Raw genomic sequence first — 20,804 nt, forward strand, 5'->3', positions numbered from 1 at the left:
CTGATGCGAACCAGCTTCCTCCAAGGACGAACGTTACCACCTCCCGGTAGGCGGAAGGAGTGCTTGATAAGCGCTGATGGCCCGATGTTTCAGCAGCGACTGGTCGTGGACCCACCGATATCCTCCGGATATAGGGGGTTGGCAAGTCCTCCTGCCGACGGCCACGTTTGTGCCCCCTTGTTTGTGACTCAACCTCTCCAGCCGATAATTAGCGGACTGCTGTACGTGGGAAAAAAGCACCTTTTTTGGACAAAAATCGATCGACAGTGCAATTCTTAACGGATTTTGATGTTCTTTTTTTAGAAATGACCGTAAGGCTTCCAGTTATAACAAGTATCTACGGAAATTTTCATTCGACTTAACGTAAATTTTTTATTGAACAACAAAATTTACAACTTTTTGTTGCTAAACTTTTCCGTGATACCATTTATTCTAAGACTTTCAAATTCATTAAAAAAGGCCATAAATCAATTAAATAAGTAACTAAAAATAATTTTCAATGGGTTAGAGTAACTACAAAAATTGTTAATAATGTTATAAACAAATTCATTCACAAAAGTCATTTTTTTGTGATTCCCAATGATTAGCTCAATTTTAACCTATAGCTTTTGTATAAAATATCACAAATAATGATGTGCGCTTACAATAAGTTAGGAATAGATAATAATTGCTAATTATTTTAACAATTTTTATAAACAAATGCACATTTTGACCATTTTTTCATGAATAGCTCTGATTTTTTTTTGCGGAATCAATGCAAAATGTCTTGCAAAAGACTCTTTTCTGACATATTTTTAATAGTGACAGAAGCTGGTAATTATTTTTAAAAAATTTATGAACAAATGCACAGTTTTACCATTTTTTTTAATAGGCTAGATTTTTTTGCAGAATGAACTGAAAATGTCTTGGCAAAGACTGCTTGCAAATAAATCTTTCTTGAAATAAAATAAAACAAATGAAGCAAACAAAATTAGGAACGACTTGAAGTTGCTGCAGCTACAAATAAATTGTTTTTGGTATCTACTATACCTAAAAACAGTTTAATGTAGCAGGAGCAACTTCAAGTCGTTGTTGATTTCTTTTTCTGCATTTGTTTTATTTTTCTTCATGGAAGACGTTCACAATCAGACTGCCTGTTTCTACGGAGTTATTGAGGGAATCCTTCGAATTATTTTTTAACTTGGAATACAGAATAAAAATTCAGCACTTATGTAAAATTATTTGGAATAGCGATCCACAATCAAAATGTAACAAAGTAGATTTAATTTTGGATAATATTAATGCTACATCTTCTCTTGATGAAAGTCAGTTAATGGTTATAAGAAAAAAATTGGTTGAATCTTTTATGCCTTTGTATAATAGAAAATGGAAAAGTGTCTGTAGGAAAAAAGCATTGTTTGTTCAAAATCATGCTGCATTCTTAGGAGCAGTGTTCAAGGTATCTTTTCCTTTCCCACCTATCCAAACAAAAGGTTTAACTAATATTCTAAAGAGAGGAAGACCACGATTATCATTTGAAGATGGATCCGAAAAGACGAAGAAAAGGCGCGTCCAAGAACTCGCTTCAAATTATAGCAAGGAAGAATTACCCAAAGCACTTTCATTGATCAAAAATGAGTCCGAATGCGAATCTGGGACGCAGTTTCGTAAGGAAGATGATAACGAGAATAAATTGCAAAGAATCTTAGCGATGTACTCGCATTTAGGTCTGTCGAAGAGGAAATACGAAAAGCTAACAAAGTACAATGAAGAAATAACTGACAATGATTCATATCCGCCGTATTTAAAGATCTCCGAAGCGAAAAAAGCTTGTTATCCAGGAAACAGTGAGCATATAGAGACATCTAATTTAGGAGCAAGTGTCCATTCCATAAGTTTACTGGGTCATACATTTAAGCGAACCTTGTTGCAAATGGAAAAAGATGATCTCGCTAATCTTTTCGGTGAAAAACTAGTGCTCTTTGGAAAGTGGGGTATGGACGGTGCTTCTGCGCATCAGATGACACGGCAAAAGTGGTCAAAGAAGAGTGATGATGTGGATGCAAACGATGAATCTTATAACAGTTATTCTGAGAGTGAATAAAACATCAGCTATCACAAGAGCCAGTGGAATGATTTTTGATATCAGCTTTGACTGAAGTGTACGATGATTGATGGAAAGGTATGTAATATTCTAACTGGACAGAAAGCATCTTCTCGCTGCAATATTTGTGGAGTTGGATCAAAACATGTTAACAACTTACCATATGTAGCTGAAATTCCATGCAATGAGGCAAATTATAAATTTGGTCTCTCGACGTTGCATGTCTGGATTCTTGTTTTGGAATGTTTGTTACATGTTTCCGACAATATGGATTTTAAAAAGTTTTCCGCAAGGAAAGAGGAAGAAAAGGAAATAAAGAAATGAAGAAAGGAACGTATTCAGATATAATTAAGATCCAAACTGGGTTTAACAGTTGATGTGGTGAAGCAGGGTTATGGAACAACAAATACCGGAAATGTTGCCCGTTCCTTTTTGGGAAAAGCTAAATCGGTTGCTAAAATAACCGGTTTGGATCCAGATCTGATCACTAGATTCTACGATATATTACAAGTTATAACGTGCGAAAGGATAGTTAATTGTGCAAAATTGAAGACTTACTGTTTGGAAACCACTGATCTTTGCATAAATCTTTATACTTGGTATAAAATGCCACCATCAGTACATAAGCTGCTTATTCATGGAAATGATATAATTCAATCTTTTGAGCTACCAATTGGTTGCTATTCAGAAGAGTTATAAGAGGGAAACAATAAGATCTTTAGAAAAGTTAGAGCTATTAACAGCAGAATGTCTGATAGCCAAATGACGAACATAGATGTTCATCATCTTCTGCTCCATTCGGACCCTTTGATAAGCAGTTATAGAAAAGTAGAATCCAGGAAGATGAAAGATTACTGAAGCATAAATGCCTACCTGAAAACGGCCCTTTTTAGGTCCACATAAGTCAACAATGGCTAAGAGTATCGCCATCTCCAATAAGTAAGCTCGATTTTCACTCACTGAAGCACGAATAGCTATAAACAATATGACAGCACGGATTCTTTTGCAAGACATTTCAAATTGATTCCGCAAAAAAAATCAAGCCTATACATGAGAAAATGGTCAAAATGTGCAATTGTTTATAAAAATTGTTTAAATAGTTATCAGTTTTTGTCACTATTAAAAATATAATAGCAAAGAGACTTTTGCAAGACATTTCGAATTGATTCCACAAAAAAATCAAGCCTATACATGAAAAAATGGTCAAAATGTGCATTTTTATACAAAATCTATGGGTTAAAATTAGCTAATCATTGCGAATTAACAATTTTTGTAGTTACTCTAACCCACTGGAAATTATTTTAAGTTGCTTATTTAATTGATTTATGACCTTTTTTAATGAATTTGAAAGTCTTAGAAAAAATAGTATCACGGAAAAGTTTAGGAACAAAAAGTTGTAACTTTGTTGTTCAAAAAAAAATTTCAGTTAAGTCGAATTAAAATATCCGCAGTTACTTCTTATAACTGGAAGCCTTACGGTCATTTCTAAAAAAAAAAAATATTGCTCTGAAAAGAGCAGGTTTTAAGTAAAATTGATAAACATAGAAGTGATTCCTATATTTTAGACAGGTCTTTATTCGAGCAATTTCCTCGGCTGGGAGAGCAAGCTCAGACAAAAGAACACTAGCGCGGAATACATCCGACTAGAGGAAAGGCTCCAAGCCGAGTGACGACTGTGGTGTAGGTGCGTTCCTATATGCACTGGGCGCATTGGCACGCGACGCCACTTCCACTCCGTGGACACGGCAAGCGGGAGTGGGAGACTCGGTCCGAGATTTGTTCCCACTCCGCCGGATTTTGGAAGCGCGGCCCAATGAAATCATTTCCGCTAGCGTAAGTAAATAAGGTAAGGTAAGACAGATATGAAGAAGCTTTTATTTCTTTTGGGTTTAAGGTTTGAAACGATAAAAGACATATTGCTACGTTTCGAAATTTGGTGACCCTGAAAAGAATCAGATTACGTGCTGCAACAAATACCTGATTATGTAATATAAAAGCAGTATTATGCAAGTATTTTAACAGCATTTAAAGCATCTTAAACTAATAGTTAATATAATTGTAATACAATACAATATATACAGTGAGAATAATGATAACAATGATTACAGTGATGATGATAACAGTGAAATTAGTGGTGCAGAAACAAAAAACAACGAAAATCATAAATTTTCAACGAAATAAATGATTTTGAAATGAAAAAGTGTATTTTGAACCACAAAAGATGAATTTTTAACCAAACAAAAGGACTTTTAATTTCGATCATTGGTGACAGTAACAGCGACAGCGATATGGAAACTCATAAAACTAATAATAGCATTAATAATTACACAAAACTGCCCTTTTTATGTGCACGTATGTATCAGTTATCAATATATTTCCTCAATAATATTATAGCATTATAAAAAATATATATTCAGAATAAAGATTAATGAGCTGTTTTGTATAAAAATTGTTTGCAATGCAGAGTGCATTTATAGCACTTATTTTCGCGTGCACAACTCTCCAGGTGCCCTCCGGGGGAGTATTCCCCTGGCGCCTTCCGAAGGGGGACTTCTCAAGGTTTCTATTGTATTTACTTTCATACCTAACTCACAGTAGACAATTTCAGGGTCCTGACTAATAAGAAAACCTATAGATTTTAAGAAACTGTGAATAAGTGCTGAATAAGAATATCCATAAATTTTAAGACACTATATATCTTAATGCAGATTCTGCTTAGCTAATTCTGAAAAGTTATGGAAAGTGAAAATATCTCGGTCAGTCCTTCTCACTTTTGTTTTATTTCAGGTATAATTTTCTGACTTTCTTCTATTACGCTTTTGCGAATATTCACTCCGTAGCAAATTTGACGTGATCGAGTTAGCTTGCACCGTATTTGACTTTGTTTAGGTTTAGACTAAGAAATCATGGGTGATAAACGTGGTTTCGTGTTAAAACATAGTACAAAGTTTGATTTTAAATTGTGCATTATATGCCAGTCTTACCCAAATATTCCTACTTGTTGGACAAATATTGGAAGGGATAAAATACGACTCGCGGCAAATCAAAGAAAAGATGGTGTGTTTAAGCGTCTTCAGGCTTTAGATTTCGAGCACCCAAATGTAGAATTCTTGCATCATATGAAAAATACGTGTTATAAGTTACATACGTACAAAAAATGATAAATAAAGTGGCAGCAAAACGAAGGCGAATTGAAAACGGTGAATCAGAAGATGAAGAAGCGGAGCACCTAGAATTCATTAAAATTGGTAAAAATGACATTTCATACCATCAAAAATGTTTACGGCAATACGAGCGATCCGAATCTGAATTTAAAGTTTGAGAAGGCAGTTTCTTTACTCGTAGAAAAATTACGAATTAATATCGAAGCGGGAGAAGCATTCACATTGACTGCGATTACAAAAACAGTCAATGAAATTCAAAAACACCTTAATATTTCAACGACTAATAAAGAGGTTAAAAAAGTTTTAGAACGTATATTTCAAGATGATATTAGATTTTCAATACCAAAAAAAAAGCTAATGAACCGACAATATTTTTTCATTCAAGTGTATCGGCAGAAGATGTCGTTGAAATGTTACGGTCAAAAAATGTAATGAAAGATTGTGCGAAAAATCTGCGAAAAAGTTTATTAAAAATTGATTTCGAATTAGAAGATAGATCTTATGACGCGCAGGATTTAGAAACATCTTTAAAGAATACCAATAGAAATCCTCTAGAAGAAGTTACAGTGACTCAAAGATTTCAAACTGCTTTAGGAATGTATGTTTGCGAAAGGAGTGAGGGTGGGGTTGCTAATGCAGGAGCAGAGGTCAACCAGAGTAATTTTGCAATTTTACCTTCTGAAGTAAATGACAAAGCAACCTCCACGGTTTCCATAGACACGAGCGTTTATTCGGGTGTACAATTAGAATTAGAGCGGTCTGACTTAGAAAATCGATCTAGGGCAAAGAAAGACAAAAGAATAAAAAGAGTTCTCTTACCATCCGATTTTGACTCTAGCGTAAATACGACAGCAGCAATGGATAATTTGAATCACGAAGATACAACTGCATCAGTACTGAATGGCACGCATGATACGGTCGCTGTTCTTTTTCAACCGAAACTATCCGATGACAGACGTAAGCCAAATGTTTCAGAATTTAACCTTCGCCATGGAAACAGGACTTTCGATGTTGTTTCAGATTGCCAGTCTTTTAAAGAGTTTAAAAAACCTTCTAAAAAGATAGAATTAACATCTGATTATCCGATTTCTCCAAATGTAGAGTCCGTCACTAATGATGATTATGGTAAAATTTGTGCTAAAGATTTTGCTTGGAACTTGTGTAGAACGAATCTTTCGGACCCTGGAGTTGTTTCTAAAATGCATGACAATCGATCTTTGCATAAAGTAGGATTTTTGCCTATTTTGCAACATCCGGTTGCGCAATATGAGACGGTGTATACAGCATTATGTAATTTTAAAGATGTCCTAGATCAACTCGATCAAAGGCATCTAATTATAGGATGCGATGAAGGTGTCTACCATGTCGCTGAACATATTCAACTTTCATCAGAAAGAGAATTTAAAAACTTAATATTTATCTTAGGTGGATTTCACATGGCTCGCATTGTTTTTGCCTGTATTTGAAAGTATTTAAAAGAAAGTGGTGCGGCTCATGTGTTCGTTATGGACAATTTGTGGTTAAATTAACCAACAAAATGTTCGCATCAGTACATCTCCATATATGGCTCTTGAAATAACAATAAATTACGTACAAAAAAGTACTGCAGGTATCATTGGATCAACTAGAAAAAAGAATTTCGTCGCGTTATGGAATCTTGTGTATGTCAAAGTAATGTCTATCAAGAATTTGTACAGGAATGTTATTTGTTTAGAGATCAAAAACGACGCATTAAATGTTCATCATGACTTTTCCGTTCCAAAAATTTAAAACTTGGAGCATTAAATTTAAAAAATGATGGAATTTATTGACACTTAAGTTAATCCTTTTATGCCAGGGCACAGTAGGCCAGGAGACCCGGTTTCGTGGCCAAAAGTCGGAAAACATATAGAAATGTACAACAATGAATTGCAAGAACATTAATATATGGTTTTCGAAGGTGCTGATTCCGAATCTGATGTCAGAATTAAAAAAAAACAAAATAGCGGATCCAATATGGTGGAGCCTAATTTCAAAAAATCATGGATCCACTCAAAAAGTGGTATCCAGAGGTTTTAGAGGGCGCTGAATGCAAATCCGAATCTGGAGTCGAAATTTTGAAAAACTGAACGTACTTTATTCTATTGAGTCCCCTTGCCCCTCACTATTCGGGGTGCTTGAGTTAAGTGAGTCCCCTTGCCTCTCACTACTCGGGGTGCTTGATTTGAGTGAGTCCCCTTGCCCCTCACACTTTCAAATGGTTTTCGCTTACAAATTGTCGTGAGTTTCATCTCCCTCTTCATCGGTCAATTCAATTTCGACTAGCAGAATTTCAGTTTCTGAAAGATCAGCCTCTTCATCTTCTCGATCTGCTTTATCGGAACTAGATGTTGCGTCTTCTGGTATCACATTTACTTGAGGCGCAGCGAGTAAAACTCTGACATTTCCGGAAATGGGCAAAAATTTCTTCTTCTGAAGTCGCGAATGAACACTGATCCCAGAAATGAGTGGATCGGAAGAATCCATTACTCTATAAAACACATCATACATATTAGCTTGGCAGTCGTGTTTTCTGCTTGGCAGTCGTGTTTTCTTTTTGAGCAGGAGATCTTACTTGCCAGACCTTAAAGGAACCCTGTACGAAATGTGCAAGCAACATTCTAGTATCCTGATCCACGCATGTAATGGACTAAGTCCATACATCAACGAATTTACGTCTGGTAGAAATAGGTCCTTCAGCTTATTGGACAGGTCATTGAAGAACTTAGGAGTTGAATGACAGATGGGGCAAGTTTGCATGGATTTTGTCCCTGTTATTATGTTTAGTACTTTGCCGTCTATCAATGTTAAGTACAAAGAATAATGGATTCGAATACTCCATCTACCATCTAATGCAACTCTATGAGTTTCTAGCTTGTCAATTTGATTCTCAATGCTCTTTTTTTTATTCAAAACAATTGCCTCGGTTTCTTTAGTTTGCAGTATCTGAATAGGGCGACATGATCTTGGCGACTGAGACGCTCTGCTTTTCCAAAGAATAACATTGTCCGCATTGGACAATCTTAAAGGGATTAGAAAAGTTACAAACAAGCTTTCATTACTAAGACTCTCATTGTCTTCTGCTGATTTAAAACATTGCTTGTGAGGTGAATGACCAGTACTACCATCCATACCCCACGAACACATCAACGAAAGATCCATTTCCGTACTACCAAAATTATGCATATGCTGGATTATGACTTCCTTTTGCGATTCCAGAATCCTACTGGAAGTGTGATTCAACAAGGCCTGCAGAGTTACCTCTGCTTTTTTCTCCGAAATCGAAATGTTTTCTTCGGGTGGTCTATATTGCATCTTAACTTCTCTAACACAATTGTACGACGGCCAAATATCAGCACCACAGTTTTTGTTTTCCAACCGTATATTTGTGTACACAGATTTAGTTAGGGAATTATCGAGAAGGAAAGTAAGAACTTCTTCAGCAGTCTTTTTTTTAATGGAATTGCCGCTGCCTCCAACAATTTTTTAACTTTTCTTGGTTGCTCCAAGTTTCCTGAAACCTTCTTGAGAACAGTACACAAATCTTTTTTAGCAGTTCGATTTGCTGCATAGCATGAAGCCATTAATAGTTTCTCCGGAACGTGCTTCTGTTCAGCACTGATTTTTGCAGATTCCCGCCGCTTTGAGCGATCAGATTTCTCATGAAATTCTAGGCTTGGACGACCAAGATGAGAAGATGTTAAATATTCTCGCTCAGTTTTCATGGTCAAAAAAACTGGAAATTCGGAATTCAGCCATTCAGCATTTTTCGTCTCAAACTTATCCATGATCCTCCTCGCAGTTTTGTATTTTTCAGAGCGTCTACTTTTGAGAGCTCTCAAAGAGGCTTTTAATCTCTCAAAATCTGCACTTTCAATTTTATTGACATTCAATTCCATTTTTGATAAAATGTAGAAAACAGTTGTTTCTACATTATTAGTTTTGAGGAGTTAATATCTACGCACGGAATGTGGATGGAAAGCTGATTGCCGAAACAAGTGAGTTCGCACGTCCTCGTTGATGCGGCTAGGAAAATAAATGAAGGTAAGCCAGCAGCAGCGCAGCGCTCTACACGCCATGGCATGGTCGTGCGCGGCTATGTATATATACTATAAGCAGCGAAACAAATGAAAAGTAGCAAAAAGTAGCAAATCTATGCTCAATTGCACATCCTAAGGAAGACATTCATATATTTTAGAACTCAATATGTTGTGTTATGTCATGTTATGAGCAATCGGAAGCAGGTGCTCTGCTGTATAATCTTGTTCTACGTTCACTAATAATATGATTGTATTAAATTGCAATTGACAATTCCAGATTCAATTGACTTCAGAGAAAGTTTACACTTTGATTAATAAAATAAATGTAGGTAGGAGGTTTGAAATCGATTTCTTGGAATAAAAAAACGTATTCCACGAACGTCAGTAGCATTACTAATTTTAGAAAGATTTTTTACTTTGTGCCTATATCATCGGATGTGAACTTTATGCCAGTTTCAGAGAGGAAAGATTTTGTAAAAAAAAAAAAACCTATTTCTGCGACCGTCACGCGTATGAATTTGCCATCCTTCAGCAGCATTAAAAAATCTGCAAATGAGCAAGTTGAGCAGAAAAAGTAACATGGAAAAAATATTTCTCAACGGATTTTCGATTTGGCGAGAGAGAGAGAGAGAGAAGTTACAGCATTCAACAGCTGCTATCAAATGAGTTAGTTGACGAGTTCTCATTATTTGATAACGATGGGTTGCCAAAGAAAGAAAAAAAACAAAATTAGTTTAACAGCAGAACAGGAAAAATCTTTAACACCGGATGATAGCAATTTTTTTACAGGAGATTATTCAAATTTTTGTTTAATTGTTGACGTTATGCTGTATTGCAGTAAGATCAGATTCGAAGATACCACCCTATCAACTTTTGAAGACTTCGCGAACCGATTTTGCGATAAAAATTATATTTTGCGAAGTGCGTGCGATATTTGGCCTGCAACGGAAATTGTATGTAGCGGCACAGATGAAACAAAGTGTGAATCAACGGATAAGACTCGTAGTGACAACTCTCTTGAAAAATTACAAAGAGTAGATATAGAAGAGGCCGATGTACGCATAATCGTGCACGTCATACACGCAGCAAGAGAAGGATTTCCAATGGAACAATATTCTTAACATACTCTTTTATAAACGGTATTTATATAGGATTTCAGCTAAACTTAGCAATGAATTCGGTCTTGTGGTCAATGATAAAGGCAAAATAAAAGCATCCGAAATAACATGTAAAAAAACATATTTATTTCTTTCAAAAAAATCTTCAATGTTTCGACCAACACGACGAAAGGAGAAACAATGTTGGATCTGCTGTATCTACAATTGTTTTGTATATATATTAATAGATTACCTTTTTGCCATGAAAAATGAGTCTCAAAACCAAAGGAAGAATTTTCAACATAAAGAATAAATTTTGGATTGGAAAAATAGTTACATGTTCAAGAAAATAGGTAAACTTCAAATTAAATAATTACATTTTTAACCTAATTGTTGAATTTTCGACCTACAAAGATGGATTTTTCGAACAAATAGACCAATGTTGCACAAAACAGTTGAATTTTGTACTTAAACAGATGAATGTTTAATGAAATCCTTAAATTTTCAATGAAATAATTAATTTTTCAACAGAATAGTTACACTTTTTAGCAAATTCTTAAATTTTTTACCATCTTAATGAAATTTTCGACAAAACGGTGGATTCTTAATAAAAAGTTTAATCCGTAGAAAGAAAACGTATTTTCGAAAAATCAATTGAAATTTTAACCCCGAAATATATACTTTTGCGGGGGAAAATATATAAATACTTTATATAAAATTTTGAACCAGAGTTAAATCTTTAATATTTTAATTTTCAAACAATCAGTGAAATTCTTGAAAAGAACTATAAAGTCCATATTTCAAGACAAAAATATTAAATGGCTACCAAAAGAGATGCAGTTCAAAACAAACGAAAAAACATTTTTAAATGAAATACAGAAATTTTCAATAAAAAAATTTATTTTCAACTAAACAGTAGATTTTTAACCATAAAAAAAGAGTCTTCAAACCAAACGGAGTACTTCTCTCTTAAAAATGTATCAAATATACTTGCATTAAGAGATATAGCCCTAAATGCTGAAATACGTTCTTTTGAATTTTAGAATGTTCATGTATCAATTGTAGAATTTAATTATGTTTTGCTAAATTTATATTAAATTGACTGGAATCCAGCTAATTTTTTGGTTAAATTCAGTTCAACTCGGAATTGCAGTACATTTCTGAATAATAGCATTTCTTTTGTGAGGAAATGAGAGTTATCCAGCATAAAGTAAAATAAATTTATACTCACATCTTACTTTTATTTTCAAGGAACTTTTGATGAAATTAGTTACCGGTGCGGCTACAAGATTGTCCTCAATTCATATTATAGCATCGTCATACAGTAGAGAAATGCTCTGTTCTTGCGGCCGTTCATCACCTCACAGGATCTGATTACACAAGCAAAGTCGGTACAAAGAAAAGTGGTCTTGACAATGAACCATTGGAATTTTTGACTGATTTTGGCAGAGGTAGGAGATGGCGCTATACTGTTCCAGCCTAGACCGCGACGAGTCTATACTGGCACTATCTCGAACAACTGTCCTGGGGCAGTGCCCGAATCTAACGCTCTAATCGACTAGCCGCTATCTACAACAGCGGTACTGGCGCGTTCTAGTGAATATAGTAAAATCTAGTAAAACTAGATGCGGCCTAGATTGCATATTCAATACTAATTTTTATAATTATATCATTCCTGACATAAAAGCACTATGAGCTACATTGAAAATATTAACAAATTCCAGATTTCTGAAGAAAAATGGAATATAGCTCGTATGTGCTTTTTTGGCAGAATAGTTTCAAATATTATTGATAAAAAAGAAAATTTTAATTGTAAATGTTTTGGAACCAGGAGCCAGCCTCAAAATTTAATCCTCATTCTACTCCATAAATTCTAGAATTACATATTTTTTAAATCATTAGGGCCTATTCCTGCACTGATTCAAATTTTTAATCGGAGTGAAAACTTGTTGAATTTCAATAGCTTTTATGCGAGATGCTTTTTTCAAATGCTGGGGTTAGAATAAAAAAAAACACCTTATACAAAAACTATTGGAATTATTCAATGTTCTACTCAGAATAAAGATTTAATTAAAAAGAGGACTAAGCCCTAATTATCTAGAAAAGATGTAATTTTAGTATTTATGGAGTAAGATGAGAAAATCCGGTTTTGAGGTTGGGTCTTGATTCCAACGCTCTTACGTCGAAAAAGAATCTGGAAAATTTCAAACCTCGTGGTCGCGAAACGAAACGTATCAAAGATAACGCATTCAAACTGAATGGCGATATGACGAACATCTGATTCTTGCAATCCGGTTCCGGTTATTATTGCCAACTTTTTTGGTAGCAGTTTTGAAATTGCATTGCATGATGAAAGTTGAGTGCTGTTGGTAGCACTGCATAATATTTTTATATTAGCATTGTCTTTCATTCAATAGTTTACCAATAAACAATGTATAGTGCGTCAGATCAATCGATACTTAATGAAATAGAAGATGTAAAGTTGCCTGTGTAACTTTATTTATTCTATTTCCTTTGATTTGAGCACTGCAATAAATGTAATTTGTTATCTTTTATTAATTAGTTTTTAAATGACGCCTTCTTTTTCAAAGTCCATATAGAAGTATTTTCTAGAGCCAAGCTAGATTTTAGACGGAATTTTTAGATTAATGTGATGTCAAATTCTGGCTAGCGACATTAGTGGGTCTACATAGAACTGAGTGATGGATTTTTTATCTAGTAGGTATAGATAACGCCAAAAGAGCGCCAATCTAATTCGGCGTGAACAGGCAGCCACGAGTAATCCAGTACTGGAGTTAGAATAATGCCAGTCTGCCAGGAATTATTTCCACACGGGTACAAACTTTTAATGATCTTTAAAAATAGTATAATTTTTATTTACATTTACCGTTTTCACTGAGGACGATATTGAGATGAGTATTCAATGAGCTGAAGAGTATCTTGTTCAACTTCTGATGAAAGCTAAGCATAATACAAATATAAAGATATTTGATGACCTGCGCTTGTGGATGTATCGTTTTAAAAAGGATAACATTTTATGCGAATTACCTCCAACAAGTTCATCTATTCGTCTTCACATTTTGAGAGTTTTCTATAACACGTTCATTCAAGTCAATTGCTTGAACTCAGGTTGTAATAAATTAAATCCGCTGCTATTCGCATATATTGAAGAAGATGATTATCTTCTGCCTGCTAAAAGTACAAATTTGTATGCACCAATAGATGAGCTTGTTCCTAGATGCAACTGCAAAATGTGAAACCAGAAAAGTTGTCCATGCACTTCAGCGGGTATTCCATGCTGCTCATTTTGCTTCTGTCCAAGCACTAACACCTACCAAAATTTGTTCGTTTCATAATTATAGACCACAAGTTCTTCTTTAATCATAATGTGCCCCTTAAGGGTTTACATTCTTCCATTCCTTACAATCTTTCCGTTTATATCTATATTTTTTTACAATCTTATCTTTTCTATATATACAATTATTTACAACTATTTACATAAAGTCTTATACCTAGTTCCTTATTTCTATTTCCTGCGATAGCGCAATTTAGGACTTATTAGCTAACGAATGAGCGCGCGAACGAAAGCGAGAGTACAAGCGAGAGAGAGAGAGAGAGAGAGAGAGCATGAGAACGCAAACGCATCTTAGATATAGACCACAATTTTCGGCTTCTTATACTTTATAGGCGGTCAGTTACTATTTCAAAACTAATCTGCTACATTTGATTACAGATTGCGCTACGCCTTTCTAGGACTGCAAATTAATTTTCTTCGTCTTCTATTCTCAAGCACTACAAAAGTGGAGATCAAAAATCCTGTCTTTCTGCAATTTATTTCGTACTCATTGTAGCTTAAATTTTGTATAATGAAAATTCATAAACTCAGACCATACAATTTGTTAACTGCTAAACGAAGTATTGCTGTCCTTTACACGAAATCAACTAAAAATAAATTTCTTTTGAAACTTTATGAATTTTGTTAGACCGAAAATGTAATTCCCGACAATCGTTATTAAAATTTTAAATTTAAAAAATCTAAAAAATATTAATTAAATTTAAATTACATTAGAAGTTATGAAAATCTAAAAGTTATTGAAATGAAAAGAAAACATAAAAGTCCAGGGGCTCCCTTAAACCAAATACAATAAATTTTGATTTTATTATTAAGTTTAACTTTCTTTGAAAAGTGACGGAAATTAGAACAATGTAATTTAATCTATGAAAGCAGTTTGAAGCACCGATTTTTTTGGCAGTATCAATGATTGTCAGACTGAGATCTGCCAGTAAAATCACAAAATTTTTTTTCCGCACCACTAATTTCACTGTTATCATTATCTCTGTAATCACTGTTGCTATTATTCTCATTGTATATATTGTATGTATATGTATACTGTGATTAAATTTAAATTGAATTAAAATTTATTGAAATTTGAAAGTTATTGAAAGAAAAAAAAACATAAAAAAGTCCAGGTGCTTCCTTAAACCAAATACAATAAATTTTGATTTGTTTTTATTAAGTTTAACTTTCTTTGAAAAGTGACGGAAATTAGAAAAATGTAATTTGATCTATGAAAGAAGTTTGAAGCACCGATTTTTCTGGTAATATCAATAATTTTCAGACTGAGATCTGCCAGTAAAATCACAAAATTCTTTTTTCCGCACCATTAATTTCACTGTTATCATTATCAATGTAATCATTGTTGTCATTATTGTCATTGTATATATTGTATGTATATGTATACTGCTTTTATATTACATAATCAGGTATTTTTTGCAGCTCTTAAACAGGCCCTTTTCAGGGCCACCACATTTTGAAACGTGGAAATATGTCTTTTATCATTTCAAACGTTAAATCCCCAAAAAAATGAAAGCTTCATATCTGTCTTAGCTTCTCTTTTACTGTTGATGAATCTTTGTAGAATCTATTTTATAAATGCCAAATGTAACTTAAATTGTAGGTAAGTGGCACCTGAAAGTTATATGCTTCATGTGTATTTTTTATACGTTAAAATATTATTTGTTCGATTCCCTTCATAGTAAATGTTCGAGATATTATTTATCTGAAGTTTGACGAAAAAGATATAAACAATTGAAAATTACAATTATCCAACGTCAGATCATTTTTATCACGAGGTGGATAAACATTATCTGCCGTCGGCTAATTGTAGTTTTCCATTGTTTGCTGCGTTTTTGCACAACCTCACATAAAGAATATCTTGGGGATTAATTGTGTGAATTACCAATAATAATAATGATTGAAGTTGCAAATAAGAGTGAAGAAAATTAGATCTCTTATTGCAATTCAGAGAATTACTTTATGCGTAAATTATACAATTTGGAAATAAAGTATCATTGGTATCATAATGAGCAGATTTTATATTTTATACTTCTTAATTATTAAGTGCTAACTTGAAAAATTCTTATATTTTGTGTTTAATACTCAGCGGTAAGGGGTGTATTAAGAGTGCAAGAGACGCAAGAGACGCACTCACAGCTCGCCCTGGCTGTTTGTGCTAGAGAAGCGAGACAAGCTTACGCCTTTGGGTTAGAAAAAATTTGGGATGGTTTATGGGGGCCGCATGGCGCCACCGTAAACTTTTCCTTTATTACAGCAATAAGGATTCATTACATTTTAACCAAAAGAATAGAATTTATTAATAAACAAAGTGTAAATAATAGTAATATTTTTTCAAAACCAAATTATTACTTAATTTTCTTGAAAATTATTCATCTTTATTACAAATCCCTGCGATTATTACAAGTCGATAAAGAGACGTAGTTTAATATTCTTTATAGCACAAAGAGTTACCATTTGATTTTAGACTAGCTGACGCTAATTTTTTAATCGGGACTTCTTTTATCCATGTAAAAATTTCCAGAAGATTTTATTAGATTTTTAAAGGTACAGCACGTCAAAGTGTGTAAATTCAGAAATCCTCATTAACTTGTTAAATATAAGCATTAGAATTAATTTTTTTAATGAAAGTTGAAGTAGACTTAAAAAGAAGTATCTTTTATCTCTAGAATTTTCTTGATAAAATAGCTTTCTACAAAGAAAGCCACCTTTCTATTCTGGTTCTGCATTTTTTATTTATTTAATCGATTTTTTCTCGAAATCGATTACTTTGATCAAAAAATGTTCTCTTGAAAAAAAATTCTCCTCTCTGAGTAGTGCAACTTTTTTGGAAAGCTTTTTTCTATGAAATCAATATTTTAACCAAAATAAGAACAATTTTATTTTTCCTCACTTTTGAACGTAATTGTTTATTTTTTATGTTAACAATTGATTCAATTAAAAAGCGATAAAGCACATTACTCTCCCGAAATCGGTTTTCTAGCTGATCATATATTTAAACTTTCGAAAAACCCCAAATTGTAATATGGCTATTGCATTAATTAAAAAATAATTGAAACACGATTATCTCGAAACTCCGGCATTTTTCGGAGTGGGGGGGGGGGGCACCTTACACTTTCGTAATCGGTACAACATTTTACATGATATTCAATACAAAAATCCTGCGGACCTAGAACGTCACACAGGATTACACCCAACTCCTAGAGTAATAGGCAGACACTCCCTCTTCACCACTCCTTAGTCCCCCCTATACCGACTATGGCATGAAAAATCAGTGTCTCAGTTGATTGTGATTATGTTTAGAAATTGTTTTTTACAGTGTAAGTCAAATGGGTCAAAAATATTCGGCCGATCTCATCATAAATAATATCGATATAATAGTTGTTGAATTTTGACGATAAATATTCATACACTACATTTTTAAACTCTTCACACTTTTCACGATTCATTAACTCAAAAATAAAATTCTCGGATGGTTCAACTATTTTCATAGATAAACAATATTCCATCAATAACTCTACAATTCAAAACAAGCATTCCTCTAATAAAATGCGTAAAGCTTGAATTATTCCAAAATACTCATTCACACACAACATTACATTTTTTAAGACAGTAAAACTAGCTTTCTTCAGAGAAATTGAAGGTACAAAAACTTATTTTTTCTTCTTTTCACAAGAATTTTCATAATATTGACCATTTTCACAATTAGATGAAGTTATTCTGTCGAAAAGAATAGTGTTTTTCCCGTAGGACGTCGTATTGCTCTTTGTAAGCGTTATAACGTCAAACTGTCCCGAGAATTTAGACCATGATGTTGCAAGAACCCGAGCCCCTCGACTTTACGATTCGTTTTCGGTGGCTAACTAGCTATTAGGAGAAGTTTTTAAGTAAACTGAATTTTGCAGGGTGTCCACAGAATAAAAGTTCATGAAATTTTGCTATGTTATTTGATAATAGAAAAAATAAGGAACTTAATTCTTATTAAACTGTCTTTCCCAATTTAAAAAAAATTTATGTTGGTTTAAAAAATGTGCTTTCAAATTTGCGTAAGTTTAACAGATATTGAAGAATTTTGTAACATTTTGAAAATAAATAAAACTTGTCAAGATTTTTGTTTTAATTTTGTAAGGTTTCACGGAAATGAAAAAATTCTTTTAGGCTTCTACGAATAATTAATATAATTTTCTAATTTGAAAAATTAATTTTAAGGGATTATTTAAAAAGATTTCAAATACATTTGAAACGATGTAAAATATTGTCAGTTAAGAATCTGGAAGATTTTAAGGAAAACTTTTTAATTTTTCCGAATTGAAGAAAAAATCAGGTAAAATTTGAACCATTTTTAATGATTAGATGGATTAGAAGGTCTGACAAGATTAGAAACAGTACTTTTTCAAGATTCTTGTGCAAATTTTGGTTACTTTTTACTTTAAAAATATGTACTTCAAGAGAAAATTGAAAAGCATTTCTAAACATATAAAAGGATTTCATGATATTTAAAAGATGAGTGTGGGAGATTTTAAATCAAAATGTTTAATTTGGTAAGATTATAATGACTAAATAAAAATTGAGTAAATGCAATAAATATTCAGAAGAACCGAAGAGATTCAAATAGAATTTTAAACTTAAATTCTGTTATAAACTTTGATTTTTAAAGAATTTCAACGTAAACTTTAGAAGCTTTAAAGGAATTCCAAAAGATTTGAAGGAGATTAAACAATCTTTCTTAAAATTCCTGGGGAAAAGTTATTAGATTATAAGTCAATTTTTCTACATTTTGAATTAAGAAACATAATTCTTATTAGGCATTCTTGTGCAATTTTGTCATATAATTTTGTTTAAATACATGATGGTTTAAAAAATGTACTTTCAAATTTAAGTAAGTTTAAGAGATATTTAATAATTTTAAAAGGATTTAAAAATAATTGAAAAATTGTTAATGATTTTTCAAGAATTTCGTAAGGTTTCATGAAAATGGCAAACCTCCTTTTAGGTTTCTAACCATAAGTATAATAAGTTTTTTATTTCGAAAAATTAATTTCAGGAGATTATTCTAAGAAATTTCAAAACATTAGAAAAGATTTCAAAAATTGTCAAAGAGTCTGAAAATTTTTAAAGGCATTTTTTTTATTTTACAGAATTTAAAAAAAAAATCAGGAAAAATTTGAATAATATTTAAAGATGAGAAGATAAGAAGGTCTGACAAGATTGAAAAAAATAATTATTTTCCTAATACTCGTGTTAAAATTTTTAATGACTTTATTTCGAAAAATGAACTTTAAAAGAAAATTAAAGAAGACTTTTAAGCACATTAAACGATTTCCTAAAATTTATAAAAAGAGTGTAGAAGGGTTTAAAAGCAAAATGTTTCAATTCGGTAAGATTAAAAAGTTTAAAAAATGTAAATAATCGAATAAATGCAAGAAACATTTAGTAGAATTGATGAAATTCAAAAATAATTTAAACTTTAGAAGAGCTTCAGAACGTAGGATAAACTTATTTAAAAAACTAAAAAATCTAAAAATTCTCGTAGAAGAGAAAAAAGATGCACCTGGAAATTGTGTACAATTACACAAGCACAAAAAAAAGTCCATGGAGGCGACCTTTGGGGTTACATGGTTTTTGGGTCGCTGATTCCGAATCGTTTGTCGGTTTTTCCAGATCAGATCGCTTTCAAGGTCATTTGAAGGTCAAATGAAGAAAATATTGTGAAAAAATCTGAAAAAATTCAGATATATTTTTTTAGCATGCTGAATCCAAATCCGGTGTCGGTTGACCTTCATTAGTTTAAGATCAAAGTCATTTGAAGGTCAAAAAACAAAATAACCTCAAACAAATTTGTAAAGATTTATATATAAGTTTTAAGAATCGTAGAATCTAAATCTTAGGTCATTTTGACTATATCTAGTATTTTCAAGGTCATTGGAATATGAAAATAATAACCCATACATCGAGTTTCATAGAACTTCATCAATTCACGTACAAGCTCATAATAAGATCAAAAATTAACAATCCCTCATAAACAATTACGATAGACATATTTTTTGTATCAACTTGTGTTCATGTTTTCCGCTCATACCGTACTCTCTTACTAGGAGTAGCGCTTTTCCATTTCTTTTATGTTTTGATGGAAGCGCTCTCCTTGCTCTTCACTCTAATCGCCACAATTCTCTGGGAATCGTTCCAGGTGATTAAGCAGGAAGTGCAATTTGCATGACATCAGGCACCCTATTTTTCCAAAGTTCTTAATCATTTCGGCTACTATAACTTTATAATATTCACTTCTTTTATTTCCTAAAAAGTTTTACACAACTTCTTTAAAACTGAGCCATGCATCTCTTCGAATTTTTGTCATTGTCGTTGGAAATTTATCATCTTGTAAAAGTTTCCTTATTTCTGGACCATCAACAATCCCTTCTTTCAACTTGGCATCAGATTTATATTGAAACTTCTTTTCCAAGTATTTAAAACATCGACTATTTGCATCTAAGGCTTTCACAAATTGCTTTATGGCTCATAATTTAATATGTAATGGAGGAATCAATACTTTTTCTGGATCAACCAGGGCCGATTCAATGATATTTCCTTTTCCTATTTCAAGTGATTTCCTTTCAGCCCACTTATGATTCGTGTAATGTTTTCCGCGATCTCTACTATCCCAAAGGCACAAGAAACATGGATTCTTTGTAAATCCAGACTGCTGTCCTAGCAACATACCTGAAACTTTCAAATCACCACATATAAGCCAATTATCTGTTTTGTATTCAATGGCTTTTTTTTGATGAGTCAATAAACAGTCTCCAATCATCATTTTTATAAGTATTTGGCTTAAGTTCTTCCATCAGTCCTTTAGCATTTACTCAGTACACTAATTTTTCTTCGTCCAAGACTTTTTCTTTGAAATACTGCTTAAAACTCTCATTTCTTTTTCTAGAAAAAGTTACTTTCGTACCTTTTTCTAATAAATTTTTACTTTTTAAAACTGAAGCTAAATGTTTCGCAGCATCTTTAGGTAGTCCCAAATCTCTTACGAGATCATTAAGTTCG

The 20,804-nt window shown here is 32.8% G+C and overlaps 1 protein-coding gene across 11 annotated transcripts in view; it reads right to left on the reverse strand.

Moving 5' to 3' along the window:
• The window catches only part of LOC117167579 (protein kinase C, brain isozyme), a 1,572,697-nt gene that overhangs the window by 57,354 nt on the left and 1,494,539 nt on the right, over nt 1-20,804 (reverse strand). The window contains exon 15 of one of the 11 annotated variants that reach the window (XM_033352625.1): nt 11,682-11,772. The exons of the other annotated variants lie outside the window; for them this stretch is intronic. Within the exon in view, the coding sequence (XP_033208516.1) occupies nt 11,764-11,772 (9 nt within the window). The 3' untranslated portion in view covers nt 11,682-11,763. Of the gene's footprint in view, nt 1-11,681; nt 11,773-20,804 lie in introns of those variants that run through there. 11 annotated transcript variants of the gene reach the window in all.

Source organism: Belonocnema kinseyi, chromosome 2 (assembly GCF_010883055.1).
Source record: "Belonocnema kinseyi isolate 2016_QV_RU_SX_M_011 chromosome 2, B_treatae_v1, whole genome shotgun sequence".
Classification (NCBI taxonomy): Eukaryota; Metazoa; Arthropoda; class Insecta; order Hymenoptera; family Cynipidae; genus Belonocnema; species Belonocnema kinseyi.